Here is an 18,771-nt window from a genome sequence, read left to right as displayed (position 1 = left end):
CATAACAGGTATTCAGTAAATATCGAATGGTAAATTAATGAGCAATACATAATATTTGTGTATACATTCTCTAAAATACTACTTAGTAGTAATAATTTACATAATAAAATAATAAACTGTATATGAAAATACATTATGGCCAACATATGTTGGTATCACCAGTCTTCAAAAAACTAATATAAAGCAAAGCATTTCTATTAATCTTTAATGAGTATGTTTATAGATCAAGAAAAGTTGCCGTCATGTAAATAAAAAGAAGTGAGGACGAGGCAGTATAGGAGTGGGCATTGTGATTGAAAATAGTGACAAGAGAAAATAAGCGAGAAGTAAAAATTGAAATGTATGTCATGGAATCGAAGGTGATCCTGCAACTGTTCAGGCAAGGAAAAAAGGACTAAATTAAAATCTAAATATAGACACAAAAGTTGCTTCAGTGGAGCAAGCTCCGTTCCATTCATAGTTACTTCTAAATCACAAACACTAATGACCAAATTCTTCTAAAATGAGATATTCTATTTTTTTCCTTTTTAAAATTTTTTCAATTAAAACAAGATATTCTAAACAACCCCTTTATGGCCTTTTTCCAATAAATTCGCTTCTAAAGCTTTAATCCCATTCTGTTTTCTTTTGTTCATGCACTTAAGAAATGACATAATCAATTTTCTGCCTCATTTGCATGAGAATAAAGACCCTGTAAAGCTGAAATGAGCATAACACTTTAGTCCTATTTATAATCGGAGGTTCATCAGTTAGGAAAGCCTTTGAAATACAAATAGGCTTTTTCCTATTTTCATTTGAAATAAACCTATGAGGCCTTAGTAAATGGAAGCAATTCACATCAACTGTGTGTCAGGAAGTCAGTGGTTAGCTGATTTGGTCACTAACAATTATTTTGACAGTAGGAATAACTAAAAGTAGAAACTATCTCTTCAGAAGAAGAACTACAGAGGCAAAAACATTCTTAGTTCAGAAATAATGTTAAAATTTTGCAGTGATATCAAATATGTATTTTTTGACCTGTTACCTAATCTAAGAATATGGTTTGTACCTTGTTTTAATGAAAGAACTCTGGACTTATCGAGAACCATATGATTTCACTCATATGTGGGATATACAACTGAAAGCAACAAACGAACAAGATAAACAAACAAAACTCATAGACACAGACAACAGTTTAGTGGTTGCCAGAGGGAAAAGGAGAAGAGGGGAAGGTACATAAGGATAAAGAGGGTCAAATATATGGTGACAGAAGATTTGACTTTGGATGTAAACACACATACGATATACAAATAACATATTATTGAATTGTACACCTGAAACCTATATAATTTTATTAACCAGTGTTGCCCCAATAAATTTAATAAAAAATAGAAAAGAACTGAGTGATGGCTTATTTCTCTTTTTAAAAAAAGTTTATTAAAAAATGTGTCTCTTTCAAAATTGAACATAACAAGAGAGGAAATTTAAAAAGAACATGAAAGGAATATATATTTCCAAGAATTTAGAGTTAGACGAGAGTGAAATAGAAAGGAAATGGGTTCTACTGAACTGGAGTGGACTGTCTAGAGGGATGGGACTAAAAAGCAGCTGACCTTCCCTTCAGCATGAGGGACATCATCATGCCTGGTCACTGTAACAGGAAATATGACACAAGTGTGGAATGTATATAAGAAAGAGCTATCCTATCCTGGCACGTGGAGTCTTCAGTCATGGCATAAAGCTGTCATGGGAATGGGGTGCATGTGGATATCTTTGGCAGCTACAATGGTGCAATAGCATCAGATCATTTAGCAGAGTCTAAGTCAACCCAGCACTCAGAAACTCAGAAGATATTTGAGAAGGGGACACTTAGTAAGACAACTATAAGAGTTACTTTTCCCTCTATGAGCAAAGAATGACTTGAATGAGGTTGAATGTTTCCATTATGCAACAGACTGAACAGGAAAATAAAGGGCTCAGAATATTTGGGTATAGTAATAAGCCACTAATAAGAGTATATGGGCCTCAAAATACATAGCTCGCTTTGTTTAGAACATTTCGCCAATTTTAGTTTGTCTGCTTGTATGAAGGAGCACATACCTAAAAGTCAGGCAACTATGAACTTTTAGGTGACTTTGATTAAATCTTATAATTTTCTTTCACCTCATTTTTTTCATATGTCTGATGTGTTACCTACATGGCAAGTTTTTTTTTTGTTGTTTTTTGTTTTTTGTTTTTTTGAAGATTGAATGAAGTAATACATGTGAAACCCATTAAAAAGTTACATAAATGGTATATAGTCTCAAAAATATGAAGCACGTTGTTTCATGAATGCTATTGCCATTTATTCATGACCAACGATGTATTGGTCAGGTTGAGATAGGTTATGCTAATAGTAATAAAAGACCCTAAAATCTCAGAGGCTTAAAGCAAAAAAGTTGATGTCTTGCTCATACTATATTTGCCCATCCTCACTCAGGAACTTGGGCTGACTATTAGAAATTGCTGATCATTGTGATGAGGGAAGGGTACATGTGGGTCACAGTCTGCATCTTCAAGGCTCTGCCTAGAAGTGACATGTGTCACTCCCTAATTAGCTTCAGGAAGTCACATGGCAATCCTAGCTTGTATCTAAAAGAAGAGCTGGAAATATTTGATGAGCAGCACTAATGACTATTGCAGATGGTTTCTTTCCATTTTCTACACTTGGATGACTTTTGCAGCAGAAAAGCTGTCTAGATGTTTCTCCTGTTATTAATACTACTATATTCTTTCTGCATACCTTTCAATAACCAAGTAGACTTTCTTAATCTTATGTTTTCTAAGTTTTGAGGATTTGCTGGCACTAAAATTTTAGTAGCCATTTAGTAGAATATTTTAGTTTCTTTGAGAGAAAAGCAGCAATTGTTTAACATCCCATTCTTGTTTTCTTTGCCAAACAGACATTGATGAGTGCTCTGATGGCTTTGTTCAGTGTGACAGCCGCGCTAACTGCATTAACCTGCCTGGCTGGTACCACTGTGAGTGCAGAGATGGCTACCATGACAATGGGATGTTTTCACCAAGTGGAGAATCATGTGAAGGTCAGTACGAGGAGAAGACCTGGAGTTTAAGAACTCCTTTTGAACTTGAGGAATATACAGTTAAATGTAAATAGTAGAAATTGACCTAATGTTTAAGTTATTGGTGATTTTTCCTGCATGTTTATACAACAGTGATTGGAAACATGCTAACATCTAACTCTTGCTTGCTAATTATAATTGATTTTTAGATAATTAAAATTTGTGATGCTAAACCAATTCTCTGTGGATATTTGCAACTGTTAAAGGGTGTTTTTAGAATGAATAAACCCATAATATCAAATAAATTTTTGAATGGCAGCATGCAAAAATCTGACCCTAAAAAAAAAAAAAAAAAAAAAAAAAAAAAAAAGATGGGGAAAGCAGGATAGAGAGAAAAAGGGGGTAGAGAAAATACAGTGATGATATGGCCAAATAATATACATAATACATGCTATTTTGGGCTGTTTCTAACATACCACCTGCGTGGCAAAGTAAGAGATATTTATTGAATGTTGAATACAGAAGACATGGTCCCTGCTTAAAAGATTTCAATCTAATAAGAGTGGAAAATTCAACCAGATTATATTCAATTATTTACCATTAATTTTGAATTATTTTCAGTGAATTGACAGACAACTCTATTTTCCTATATCCTCTGTTAAGGGGTACAATTTTTAGAAAGCAGGTAGAGTAAGCAAAGCCCAGTGAATAATTGCCAGAGAAACCACCCGCACTGAAAGGGTTTGCCATCAGAAGTTAGGCACAGGAATGCAGAACAAAACAAACCTCAAAATGTCATTATTTTCTCCATTTGCATTTATACCTTCATTGAGTAAGAGCCTGAGAGAATAATGTGGCTAAAATGACACTGTCAATGAAAGCCTTGGAAATTCTAACTTAACAGTACTTAACACCTAAATGACAAGATGTCTTTTATCTTCGTGCCCCAAAGGTTTTCACATAGAGAAAAGGGAAACAGACTTCTGTGATAGATGCCAAGGCTCCCAGCATGCTTTGCCAGCAGCTGCAGAGCCCTGGACCTTGAGCAGAAGGTCCATTTGGATTTTTACATAGGAATGGAACTACTGTTGCCTTACCAGGAGTGAAAACCTGGCATTTGCAAATAACAACTTAACTGTGGTCTGAAGGCTTTACCTTGCACTTGTCAGTGTTCCAGAGTGAATATACTCCTAATCCAGTAGAGAATGCCAGGAACCACAGATTGCAGTTTAAGAAGCAGATCATTGTGATTCTGCTCTTCTCTGATAAACTATTTTTCCAATATGCTGTGGTATATAATGAGAAAAAAAGTCTTCAGAGCTACTTTTTTGTTAATATTGTATTTTAAGTTGCACACATAAAGAATGAATATAAACTGATTACAGATAGTATAAGTCATATAGAAATATATAGATTAAAGCTGAAAATGCAGCTTCGTTTTATTCCTCTTTTCCCCATCCTTTCCACTTCTCCTCTAGGGAGATAACTTGTGTTTAATTTTGCTCGATATCCTTGCATACCCTTTTTATGTTCATCAGAACATAAATAGAAAAAACATACACTGCTGACTATCTTTCTTTACATTTGTAACTGCAGTCACTATTAGTTATCTATTGATGCATAACAAATTACCCCCAAAACTTAGCAACTAAAAACAACAAAAATTATCTCACAGCAGCTTAGCTGGATGCCTGTTTCGATGTTTCACATAAGATTGCAGTCAAGTTGTGGGCCGGGGCTGTGGTCTTATCACGAAGACTTGTCTGGGATGGAAGTGGGGGAAATGGGAAGCTATTTCCAAGGTCGCTCATGTGGCTATTGGCAGGCCTTTTTTTTTTTTTAACACATGAGCGGCCTCAAAACATGGGAGCTGTCTTCCCCTAGAGTAAGCAATTCAAGAGAAAGCAAGTACCAAAGATGGAAGCCACAACCTTTTCATAACTTAATCTTATCTGTGAGCTTTCATCACTTTTTCCATATTCTATTCATTGGAAGTAATTCTGCATTCTGGAGAGAAGATTACAAAAGAACCTAGATATTAAATGATAAAGATCATTGAGGGTTATCTTATAAGCTGCCTACTATAAGGACCATCAGCATTGTCCAGCATTTCCCTCACTCCTGTTTCATTGAGTAAAGTTTCATTTCTCCTATGAAAATTTAAACCCTCCATTGTACCTTGCATCCCATCTCTTCTCACCTGTGTGAAGTCTTTGCCCTTATATTACCCACTTTTTCTTCCATGTCACAAATAACACTTTTCCTACTGCATCATTCTCATTACCACACGAAGAGCCTGAGTTACACCCATCTTTAAAAAATAAAACAAAAAACAATAAAAAGTAACTTCCCTTTGCATCACCTGATTCTTCCAATATTCCTCCCATTTTTCTGCACCCTTTTAGAATAAAACTGTTAAAAATAATTTTTTAGACTTGGTATCTCTGCTCTCCTGCTTCCAGTGAGGCCTTAGTCCTGCTGCTCCAGTGAATGCTCTCCTTTCAAGATTACTAACAATTGCCATCTTGCCAAACCCATGGGTTTGCTCGACAACTCAGCCATTTGGCCCAGTTGATTATTTCTTCCTCTCTAAACAACTTTCTTCACTTGGCCTTGAGGATGCCACTCTCTCCTGGCTTTCTCATAAAACTACAAGCTTCTCCTTTCGCTCTCCAGGGAAGAGTAAAATCCAAACCCTAACGATGGTTTACAAGGGCTTACATGATATGGATATTTGGCTTTCCTAACACTTCTCAAATATACCAAACTGATTCCCTTCTCACGTGTTGTTCTTGTTGTCTGGAATGTCTTTCTCCCACCCCTTTGCCTGCTTCTTTTTTAATTTAATTAAGATTTCCTCTAAAATGGCTTCTCCTGGAGTCCCAATTTAAAATAGCATCCTACCCCTGCCACTATTCACTTACCCTGTTCCACTTTTCTTCATAGAAATTTTTGTATATATTAATGAAATGATTGTATATATTAATATGTTTACTTGCTTATTATCTGCTATATAACGTAAGCTTCAAAAGTCATATGATTTGTTTGCTTGTCAGTCATCAGTGTCTACAATAATTCTTGGCACATAGTAGATGATATATTTGTTTTTATAATGAAAAAGATTGAAACATATGATAGATAATATTTTAATCAGAAGTATGTTAGGAACATAACCTATGTTAAAAGTGGATATATAATGTGATTTATAGTAGCTATGTTTAAGTGATCAGGACAAAACATGATTAGTGCATTCATGAGTGTTCAGAAAATAACAAGGAAAATTAAACTAGCCGTTAAAGTAACACATAATAAACATAAAGAAGGAGGTAAAGAGTTCTATGATATGTTTACACCCAAAAGGCTTTTCGAGGAAATGCCATAAACACAGAAACAGTGGGAAAATCTTATTTTTAAAAAACCACAATTCTGGAGTGATGATTTTACTATTTATCTTCCAATAGACTTTATAACGATTGTCAGAAAAATCTACTGCTCTTTCAGAAGACAATGTGCTCTGAAGTGTTCTTTGAAAAGAACCCACCTATGTTATTGAAAAAAACAAAAAAGACTAAAATGCTTCTAAACACCTACCAATTTACTGGAATTTCAGCAATTTGTAGAACTGTAGTATTAATATGTAGAAGGATGCAGTTTTAAGAGTATAATTATTTCTGAGCAGGTGCTATTTTTCTGTTGCTGAACAACAACAACAACAACAAAAATTTCAAAGTGGACAAAGCCACAGCAGTGGGTTTACAATTATTCTGAAGTATAGAATTCATACTTGAAGACATCAATAAATAACTGTGCACTGCTTCACTATTTTTTAGACTACAGTTGTATAATCTACAATATACATGTTTACAAGTCACATTCATACAAAATATACTGTTTTGCTCATTTATTTATGTCAGAAGTGTATAGACATTTAATCCCCAGGTAATGTGCCAAAATACCATTTTTCTTGTCTGCATCATCATTTCTACACCCTGAGAATAAAGCCCAGTATTTTTTTAACATAATAATATTTTGTTTTCATGTTTACATTTCATTCTGGGTTATCTTTAAGCTTGGTGAGGTTTTTTGAACTTGCAAGACCCCCCAAAAATGTTTATAAGACAGTATCTTTTTAATGTTATTATGTTCAAGCCAAATACCATAAATCTTTAACCTAAATCAAGCAAAAGGATAAAATGAAATTAATCCAATTCAGCTCAACAGGTAGTTAATGAATAAATGCACGGGTACTTTCAGGTACTTTGCCAGGCATCTGTTACATACAAATATATAAAGGAGGATGGTCACTGGTCTCAGCTTGTAGAAGAGGTAAAATACGTATAACAGAAACTATCATACAAGATAGAATGTGGTCAGTTTCTTAATTGAAGAGAAAGCTACAAGGTTGAAAATGATAAAATATTTGAGAAAAAATATAAATTCAGGGCTGTAAGGAATAAAAGAGAGAAATTATTTCCTGTTTGAGATTAAGAAAGGCTTGAGTATCTAGCATTTGTTTTAGGACTTCAAGTGTGATGTATTATTGGCAAGCTGAGATAGAGAAAGAGTGTAAACAAAGGAACTAGCTTTAAATGCCTTTCTAAGAAGTTTGAACTTGAGTCTGAAGGAGTATTTTTGAGAAAGAGAATGATAAAAGTATATCTTCGCCAAATTCATATTTTGACCTAGTCCTTTTTCTGAATTCCAGACCCATAGATCCAGTTACTTTCTAGACAGCTCTACTTGGAAGCCCAACGGAAAGTGTAATTTGGTGTACTAAACTATCTCAGGTCCTTCCTCATCCCTGCCACCCACATCCACTCCTCAGCAAAATCTTGCTCTTCTTCCTGTAAATAATCATCAATCAAATTTTCCAAGCCATTATTCATGACACCTCCCTCTGCCTAATATTTGAAGCCAACAAATCACTAAATTGCTTTATCTTGTTTCTTTCTTGGAAGATTCTATCTATGTTTTTTCTTTCTATGCATCCCCACTGCTACCATTCAATACAGCTTTGTGCTTAAGAGCACAGACTTGGAGCCCGACTGCCTGGGTTCCTATCTGAAAACTGATGTGTCTTCTTGGGAAAGTTATGTTATGCTACATTTCTATGCCTCAATTTCCTGATCTATACAATGGGGATACTAATTGTACCTTCCACAGTTATTATGAGGATTAAATGAGTCATTATAAGAAAGTACTTAAAATCTGGTAATACCAGGTACTATATAAGTGTTTGCTTTTATGATATGACCATCTCTTGCCTGGACTACTGAAATAGCCTATTGATTGATCTTCTGGCTTCAAGTTCAAATCTACTCAAATCTCTTTACCAAGATGAGGTCAAAGGAATCTTTCCAAAGTGAATATCTGATTATGATTATTTTTTTTTGCAATTCCCTAAAATGACGTTATACTTTCTTAACGATGAAGTTCAAACTTCTTAACACAACCTTTACTTGGGCCCTGAGTATCTATTTAGCTGCATGTTTATCTACTCTATTCTGGACATTCAAGTCATACCAACATTTCTGTTCCTTCAAAACATCTTGATGGCTTTAAATGTTGTGCCTTCAAGCACACTCTTGCTTCTGAGTAAACTGCTCTTTACCACCTCTTTGCTTGGCTAAATCTTATTCATAGTTTAGTTGCCACAACTAGAGAGTGTGTATGTGGTCAGAAGAAAGATCCCAAGAGAGCTACCAAAGGAGCATGTTGATAGGATGCAAATAAAGAAAATTTATCAGGGAGAGTGAATAAACTGTGTCAACTGCTGCTGCTAGATCAAGTTACCTACATGTTTCTCCATATATGACAAATACACATCAATCATTGTAGTGAGCTACTTTTTACTCTATTTCTTTATTGTAGGTGTACTTTATTTATGAACACATATTCTTTTTGTGCCTGGACATCTTCTCTTCTTATGTATGATTAAAGGGCTATGTAGTAGGATGTATTGGTAGAGTTTGTGGTCAGAGAGACCAAAAAACTACGGTTAATGTTTTTTCTGCTTATAATAATTCCTAATTATAAGAATATTTAATGGGAGGCAAAGATCCACTCATCAAATATACCATATTATACTGAATAAATTAAACGTAAAGCTACTTTAAAATCTTCATTTCCATCACCAAGAGAAAATTTTCTCTGATCTGAAAAAAATATATATATTAACCAATATACCTTTAAAAATATTTTTAAAGTATCTTCATACTGCCTAACAGTTCTCCTTTTGATCATAGTCTATAATTATAAGCATTATTATCCTTGGCAAATTAAGCTAATATAGTTCATTGTAATTATAATAAAAAAAATTGGCCATTGTCTTAATTCATTGGTTTTATTGAGATGAGAACTAATTAAAAAATCAAGGTAAATAGAAATATACTGTGTGACTTATTTTCGGGAATGTATATATGACAGAACTTAAGTATTTAAGAATTTAAATATGGCTAAAATATAATTTCAACTCATCCATGTCTCCAATTTTGTTGAAATCAAACCACATAAGAAACATATTTACTAAACTCTATTATAAAAATTTTGAAGTAAAATCAGTCTACATTTCACCTAGTTAAAAGCTATATGTTCTGTCTTCTCTCTAACCCACTTTTTCTGCTGCGATTTAATTTCTTTCTTGACCTTTACTCAGAAGAAACAGATGAAATGGGAAATAACTGCTTACTGCCACTCATACAATATCCCTGAAACGTATTTTGGCTTGTGACCTTTAAATTATGGGGATAAATAAAATGAATCATGTCTCCTCCTATGGACCTGATCTGTGGGTCAAGATGTTTGCTTTTCATCTGTATGAAAATGCTTCAGGCTGTGATTGCCATGGAATAGGTGAGGTCAGGTGAAGAATGGGCAGTTGCCAATTGAGTCAGGCAGGAGATGAAATGATAATGTGAAATGGAAAAGTTAAGAAGTGGTGGATTCTTTGTGAGTGACATGGTAATTGCTGATGGTGCCTTGCCCTCCCATTGGTGAGAAGCAGGGTGTAAAGACAGTGTGAAAATGCCTGGACTGTAAGGGAAGAACACCCCAACAGACCATTGAAAAGAGCTTATGTGTGGGTGACATGGCTGTGAGAATAGGGCTTGAAATTGAATAAAATGCCTCAGGGTTCCTGTGACATCTTATCTTCCACAAAGAAAGGATTTTCTGTAAGTACCATTTTAACATTGAGGATGATTTCTCCAATAAAAAAAAATCACAGGCACTTTTAGAATTCCCACAGCCAAACTGTTTTTGTTTGATAAAGTGAGCCTTATTCTTAACTTTCAAAATATGTAAGTGTTACATAAAGCCTAATGGTATTTACAGAGGTATAAAAGTTAAAAATCTAACCAAGGTTATTTGGTGTTTGAAATCAAGCATGATAATATTTTCCTGTGAAATCCATAGATGATTAACATTGCTTTCATCAGCATTTAATGGAAAATGCATGCCAGTAAGATGAAAATTAATTTACAGCTGAATGCTTTATGTCAGGAGACAACTCGGCTGATTGCAGTTGTTTGAAACCGAGCATATTCTAAGCACACTGCCTGCTGCCTTTTCTTGGCCGTAGATATTGATGAGTGTGGCACCGGCAGGCACAGCTGTGCCAACGATACCATTTGCTTTAACTTGGATGGTGGATATGATTGCCGATGTCCTCATGGAAAGAATTGCACAGGGGACTGCATCCATGATGGAAAAATTAAGCACAATGGTCAGATTTGGGTGTTGGAAAATGATCGGTGCTCTGTGTGCTCATGTCAGGTTGGTATAAATATAAAATTTTAATCATTTTTATTGAAGTGTAATTTATATATATTTCAAGTGTACAGCTTAATGAACTTAGAAAAATGCATATATACATTTAACTACCATCAGAATTAATTTAACAGAACACTTCATCTACTAAAATGTTGCCTCTGTCCTTTCTTAGTCCCATATCCCCAGCCCCAAGCAAATACCATTTCCAGTCACTATAGATTAGAACTGTATTTTCTAGGGACTCATATAAATGGAATCATATAGTACTTACTCTTTTGTGTTTGGCTTCTTTCTCTCAACATTATGTTTTTGACATTCATTTATATTCATGACATACACCAGTAACCCATTCCTTTTTGTTGTTTAATAATATTCTAGTATATGAAAATAATGCGATGTGTATAAATTTTGTAGATAAAATTTTTGTTGCTAACTATGCTGTTGTTTCCATAGTCACAATATCACCTTTGAATGAATGCATAAATGAAGGCAGAATGGACATGCTATGGCCTAGGACTTAAATATATCTATTTTGGGCTCTATTTTAATTTTAGAACAATGTTCTGTTGCATGTACATAGTTGATAATAGAGACTTAAATTACAGTTAAATGAATTATACTGTGTACCAAGGACTCAATTATTATGGAAGAAATTATAACAGTTTGTATAAAAACATAAGGTCTGAAATATTTCATAAACTTAACAATATGTAAGTAAGACTTTTTGACTAGCTACCAAATATATGCCCTCACACAAAACAAAATTTAGTTAGCATTCAAATTACTATACTAATAAACAAGTACATGTATATTTATATACACATTTATGTGCACATAAGGACCATGTAGTGCTAATCATTTTATAGTGGCCATTTCTGGGAAATTTTGTTTTGGTCGAGTAGTGTGTGGAAAGGAAATTGGAAATTTTCCAGCTTGGGTAATTTCTGTGTGTTGGCTACAAAATAGAACTTTAAAGAAAATCAATTATATTGGGTAAACAGTGTGAATTATCTCAACTTCAAATCAACATCTGAGCTTTTATATATATTATATATATGTAGGATATATATAATATGTATTTGTATATATGTACATATATGTATATATGTCTACACACATACATATGCTAGTATATTGAGAAATGGAGGCTTTTGCTAACTGTTTTTTCTTCCGTCTCTTATAGAATGGATTTGTAATGTGTCGACGGATGGTCTGTGACTGTGAAAATCCCACGGTTGATCTTTTTTGCTGCCCTGAATGTGACCCAAGGCTTAGTAGTCAGTGCCTCCATCAAAATGGGGAAACCTTATACAACAGTGGTGACACATGGGTCCAGAATTGCCAACAGTGCCGCTGCTTGGTAAGTTTAACTACATGAAGTGCAGGTAGAGTTTAGATTCAGAAAGCAACCTTGCCCTCCCCCACCCACCAGTACACAGTACCTGGCCATAGATAGTGTTGGCGTTTACAAAAAGTGAGCCTGGTTAAAATGACAAAATGATGGTTATACAGTCAGGACCTGAGAAGGAATATTCTGGGTAGACGTGGTACACCATGTTGTGTATGTCTTTCAGGAGTATCTCCAGAGCTCAAAAGAAGAAAAGACTCAGTTTCCTCAGTCTCATTCAGTGTAGGCTTACTTAGACTCCAGCATCTAGAACAGATACCTAATGGCATATACAAGCACTCACTAAATGTTTGTTATGAATAGAACAATGGCATTTATGAAAAATATAATTTTTTTCCAAATAGAACTTTTTAAATCCATTTCTATCAGTCATGCTCAGACTTAAAGAACAACAACAACAACACTTTTTTTCTCCTAAAGACCATTACTGTAGATGTAGTTCTGGTGAGCACCCTGTTTTACACATAATATGCACATGTGATGAATACTTATCTGGAGTGTTAGAATTCAATGTGTATATATATTTTTAAAACTTCTACTGGAAACAGTAGGTAAAAAAGAAAATGTAAACTTGATAAAGAAAACACCAGTCTTTTTTTCATTTGACCAAATTTCTTGTTTCTTTCTAGTGGGATAAATGAAAAGGAAAATTGGTCTGTGTGTCTTTATAGAAGAAAGTTTCACAGATGCTACTTTTAAAGTTATGGCTAGTTTTATTTTTATTTGTATGAGGATATTTTTAAGGCAGTGCTTTTTTGTTGCTCCCTTTTTATACTTTCAACCCAAAAATCAATTGAAAGAGCAAGGTCAGTTTCTGTGCCTGAAGGCTGCTTTCATCTACAAAACCATGAGATTCAGAATTATGAAGAAAATAGAAAACAGGTGGGAACTACGTTTACAAAGATCCAATCATACAATTTTCCCACGTGGAATAAAAAGGCTGAAATCAGTTCCTAATTTTGTTCTTTTTTTTTTTTCAAAGTCCCTGTGCTGAGAAACATATAAACAAACAAACAAAAACTGTCAAATTCCCTTCACATTTCAGTTTATTTTCTCATAAATAGACAAAACTTTCTTTTATGCAGAAGGGAATCAGTGAGAAGTTAGGGGGAAAAAAATCAAGAGAACTATTTTTAAAAAGGAATCTCACAGGCAGCAAGTTAAATAAAAACCCCTTCCATAGTAAATAATTCTCCTTTTTCATGGGAAAAATAGGGGCATGCAAATTTGATTGTTTTAAGAGAATGGTTTTTGCTTTTGTCTTATTGTTGTTCGTGTTTAATTGTTGAAGAGCGTTTTAAAATCCAGCTGCAGTATAGACCTCATCACTCAGATTGGGCTTTCGTAGATGCTCTGCAAGTTTCATGGCTTTGAAGGTCTGAGTATGATAAATTGAGTGTGCAATAAACACCGTGCTCCCTCCCTCTTCTCCTCCCTCCACACTCTTCCTTCCTCTCCCTCTGCCTTTGCACATCTGCTTTCCTTACAGCAAGGGGAAGTTGACTGTTGGCCCCTGCCTTGCCCAGAGGTGGAGTGTGAATTCAGTGTGCTCCCAGAGAATGAGTGCTGCCCACGATGTGTCACCGACCCTTGCCAGGCCGACACCATCCGCAATGACATCACCAAAACTTGCCTGGATGAGATGAATGTGGTTCGCTTCACTGGCTCCTCTTGGATCAAACATGGCACCGAGTGTACTCTCTGCCAGTGCAAGGTAAAACCCATTAAATTCAGGTAGGGAGCACTTGGCCAGCTGCACCGAGAGCTCATAGATATTAATGCGCTTAACCTGGCCAATGGGAAGCATTTTTTTTTTCCTATTTATTGTTCAAAGAGAGGTGGGAGAAGTAAATACTACTGTTTGTTAGCACTTATGCTGAGCATCATGTGAATCCTCCCACACACATGCAAGAAGAGGTACATGGTCGGAAACCGGAATGATCAGTTATTTCTGTCACCGAAACAGAAACAACCTACTTAAACTGCCCTAAAGTATCTAACTGTACACATCTTTAAAAAACCGACAACACCAAATTTTCTGTTTCTTCTTTCATAATTGAAGACAATATTGTTTATTGATTTTTATCTGGTCCTTTTACGAGATCTGTAAGATATATTGACAAAGTAGATATATTTTCCAAAATAAAAATCAATAAGGCAAAAAATAGGCTTATTTCTTGGTTTCTTGTGGTCAGTTACATTGAGTTGAAAATTTTAAGACCTGTTATTCACCATATTTCATTCCTACAGTTGGACAAAAATTATTATAAAGATTTTTCTTCTTATTATCATAGGAAAATAGAGCACTGTGCCTCAATAAGAACTAATATACAAATAATGTAGTCAGAGTATATTGAATTCATAGATAGTGACAAAGTTGAAAGCATTCTACTTTGATTATTGTTTCTACAAAGATGTGATTTAGAGGTCATTGTTGTTCAGTTATAATTTTGCAACCAACACTAAAACTAAGTAAAAAATCTGTAGAGCTTAACAACAACAAGAAAGCAAAGATACTAGATTTTTTCCAGCATAGCACAGTTCTGTCTTTTTAAGTGAGCATTTTCATTTAAAAACACTTTTCAGTAGAGCAATCTAATTCAGATTCACTTAGTACAAATTTTTACTAGACTGGCTCAATGTAACAGGACAAAGTAATATATAATGCTTTAAGCTTTGATGCTATTATCTATTTCAAACTAAAATTTCTAGCTCTTTCAATCAATGCAGTTTTCAATCAAGCAAAGGTTTTTGAGTGAACATTCAATGCTGGTTTCTGTAAGTGCATTAGCAAATTTGAAAGTTACTACTACAATTAAAAGTTACTAATAATGTATATGCACTGTTGTTTTGATATACATTTAATATGAGTACAGTTAACAGTTCGTATCTAGAAACTTCTGCATAAATGAGCAACAGGAAAATACTTTCTGACATTTAATTATCAAATAGAGTCGAGTCCCCTTGCGCTCTTAATCTAACTGTTAGATTATTGTTCTGAGCAATGACAACACAAATATATACCAGGTAATGGTATGAAAATCACACCGAATATGGCACAGACAGATATTTTCAATAAGAAAAGTGCATGCAGTAATAGGCAGAAAAACATCAGAGTATTTTCTGGGGTAAAGAGCATGAATGAGCTTGTCAGTCACTGCCTTATAAACAACTATTAGGATTTTTTGGCTCAAGGTAAGAATGTATTCCAGAAAGTGTAGTTTGGCGTTAAATTCTTTTTCTTTTTTTTTTTTTTGTCAGATAAGTACTGATTCTCAGAAATTACCATTTGATACTGGTTTCCTTTTCTCTTATTAAATATGAGTTGTTAGGATATGCTCAATTTTACAGAATTTATTACAAATATTCACTTTTATTGTTTATTTTATGTTATTTTTTAAATAAAATTTATGCAGAACATGAATTTGGAGGTGAGCATTCTTCATAATTAGGTGCTTTCAGTTCATTGTTTTTATTTATCTCCCCACCCTACCCCTCTCTGGGTTATTCTCTTTAGTCCATCAGTACAAATTGTATGGGGGTATTGGGCTAGTACCAGGGGTATAATGAAAAGCGAAAAACAGACAGAATCATTTCTAGAAATTATTGCCCAGCACCTTATTGTCTAGAGCTATGCTGTCCAATACGGAAGTCAGCAGCCACATGTGGCTATTTAAATTAATTAAAATTAAATAAAAGTAAAATTAAATTTCTCAGTCAACTAGCCACATTTCAACTGCTCACTAACCTCATGTGGATAGTGGCTATGATATTAGATAGCACATATAAAAAACATTTCTGTCATCACAGAAGTTTTCATTGGACAAGGATGCAATATTTGGAATCGAAGTAAGCACTCAATAAATATTGGCTGTTATTGTTGATAGTGGGGTAAATAGACATTAATTAAGTCATGAAACAGATAAAGACAACATTACAAACTGCGATGGGTGCTCTGAAGGGAAGGAGCACTGTGCTAAGAGGCTGTACAACCTGTGAACCAGTTACTTCCTAAGGAAATGACATTGCAGAGGAAGTCTGAGGAATTAGGGGTTAGCTGGGTGGAATAGAGTAAAAATTTCCCTTTTCTTTATAAAGATGTCTTCAGATTTCATTTGCTTAGGTTAAAAAAATGTTTCCTCCACTCAGAAGTTAAACTGAGTCAAAAATGAATTATTAAGGTTGTCTTTTCTAAATCTGAGATGATGCACCTTTATGATGGGGTCATGGTGTTTTCAGGCAATTATGCTTTGGGCCCCAAACAAACTATAGATGTATCCAATTGAGAAATAAGGAGAGATGAGGGATTAGAGGGTCATTTCCTTTAATAAGAAATCACTGAGCAGAACACTGAAAATTGGAAACAGGGGGCCTCTTTTAACTCCTGGGAAGACTAGATGCAATACTGAAGTAATTGAAGTATAGAAAAATTAGAGTTTTATAAAGTCGAAGCTACTCACTTCCTAAATGTTGCCTTCATATAACAGAAACGGGCCTTTGTACTAACATAAGAATACATCTGTCTGAGGAAACAAGTATTCTATAAATAAGCGACATTATAATGAAGACTTTAATAGACAATCAAGAGAGCTTTGTGAATTGATAGAGGAAAAAAAGAATATTCTATAAATATTCAAATGACTGGACAGCATTTGAGGGAAGTAATTTATATGCTGTTACATATCAATAAATTTCGCATGGAAAAAATATTAAATATTAAAAATAAATCAAAACAAACAAAATGTAATCAAATATTTATCAAAATTCTAGAAGAGAGATTCCTTTTCTAACTTGGAAGTGATAAAATATACCTCAAAGAAAATTTAGATATTCCATAGAAAAGCAAAATTAGAAACAAAAGTAGAAAGTCAGAACTGGAGACTGGAAAACTATTTTCAGAATATGATTTCTTTATTAGATTAAAAAACATAAAAATTAATAAGAAAAATGCTTATTTCCCGATATACAAAGCAGCAATGAATGAATAAACAATTCACTAAAAAACATGCAGCTATTAAAAAAGGAAATCTTTCAACTTTTAGTTGATACTTAAATATAAATTAACATGTGAATAATTATTTTCACATACTACAGTAAAAAAATTTTTCATCATAATTCCCAATGCTGACAGAGATATACTGAAATTGTAATTCTTGTGCACTGTTAGGGACATTGAAAAATACATGTCAATAGCTCACACATACCCCTCCTTGCCAGCTCTTTGTTCCCACATAAATATCTTTTGTCCTATTAATTTCAGTTTTGTGACTCCATCCTAAAGAAATAATCTAAAATATGCAAAAAGCTATATGCATGACAATATTCATCTCAACATCATTTGTCATGCAGAATCAAGGAAGAAACCAAAATGTCCAACAATAGAAAAATAGTGAAATAAATTGTAGTAATTCTGTGATGCAAAATATCATGTTATATTTTAATTATATATTCTATACAATTCTATATAATTATAATATTACATGATTATATTATTCAGCCATTGTAGTACTAACAATGTTTACAATAGAAATTAAGATGAAATATGTATGATTATATGTGCACTTTGATTGCAAAAGGATGGAAAATAAAGGAATATAAAAGTGAATTCTATGAAGATATACTAAAATATTGATAATTGTGGGATTTTAAAATCTATATTTATTATTTAGATGTAGGTTATTTATATATGCATGTTATATGTGCACATTATATATACATATATATAGTTTCTTGATTTCCTATCTTGATGATGGTCTTCCCCACTCCTTTAACATGTGTATATCTCTTATAGTTTCTACTAAATTGTCTTGTCTTTTACTTTAGAGTTCTCAATCCATCTGAATTTTTTAAAATTTATGGTGTGAGATAGGGATGAAACTTTTTTTTCAGATGTATAGCCAGTGCACGATCACTACTGAAATAAAATTAAAAAACTAAATTTTCATATGATCTGTGGTCTGTATCTGGATTTTTCATTAGTTCCCACTGGTTTCTATTTCTGCATCAGTATTTCATTTTTACATTACAGAATATTTATAATGTTTTCAACATTTATTAAGGTAAATTCCTTTTCATTATTCTTGCTTTTTCTTTTATTAGCTATTTCAGAAATTATTTTTTTATCAATTTAAGATACTTTTGTCAATTTCCCCAAATTTTTAAACCCTAATCTCTATAAATATTTTAATCGGACTTTAAATATATTTATTAATATTGATGAAATGGACATTTATATTCTAATAATCCTTTCCATCTGAGAACATGGTATGTTATTTCCATTTTTTCTGATTTTTAAACATTTTCTTCAATCAGATTTACCCTTTTCTGCACCTTTCTTGTTAAATTTATTTCTAAAGTATTATATATTTTTTGTTATGGTTGTTATGAAAATATTTTCTCAGTGATTGTTGCTAACAGAAAAAACTCACAATATTTTAAACTGTGCTGAAGGCACAACAAACATGAATTTAAATAGAAACATGGTGCTAATATGTGGAGAATGGATTTTTGGGGAACACAAATGAGGAGAGGGAGGTCAGTTAGGAGAGGGTC

The 18,771-nt window shown here is 33.6% G+C and overlaps 1 protein-coding gene across 3 annotated transcripts in view; it reads left to right on the top strand.

Annotated features, from left to right (window-relative positions):
• The window catches only part of NELL2 (neural EGFL like 2), a 298,065-nt gene that overhangs the window by 273,722 nt on the left and 5,572 nt on the right, over positions 1 to 18,771 (top strand). For 2 of the 3 annotated variants that reach the window (XM_011368178.1, XM_011368179.1), the window contains 4 exons: positions 2,922 to 3,062; positions 10,621 to 10,814; positions 11,995 to 12,171; positions 13,709 to 13,933. In XM_011368178.1, the coding sequence (XP_011366480.1) occupies positions 2,922 to 3,062; positions 10,621 to 10,814; positions 11,995 to 12,171; positions 13,709 to 13,933 (737 nt within the window). The remainder of the gene's footprint in view (positions 1 to 2,921; positions 3,063 to 10,620; positions 10,815 to 11,994; positions 12,172 to 13,708; positions 13,934 to 18,771) is intronic. The other variant, XM_011368180.1, reaches the window with a different exon arrangement.

Source organism: Pteropus vampyrus, unplaced genomic scaffold, assembly GCF_000151845.1.
Source record: "Pteropus vampyrus isolate Shadow unplaced genomic scaffold, Pvam_2.0 Scaffold140, whole genome shotgun sequence".
Lineage (NCBI taxonomy): Eukaryota > Metazoa > Chordata > Mammalia > Chiroptera > Pteropodidae > Pteropus > Pteropus vampyrus.
This window is presented reverse-complemented; position numbering and strand designations above follow the sequence as displayed.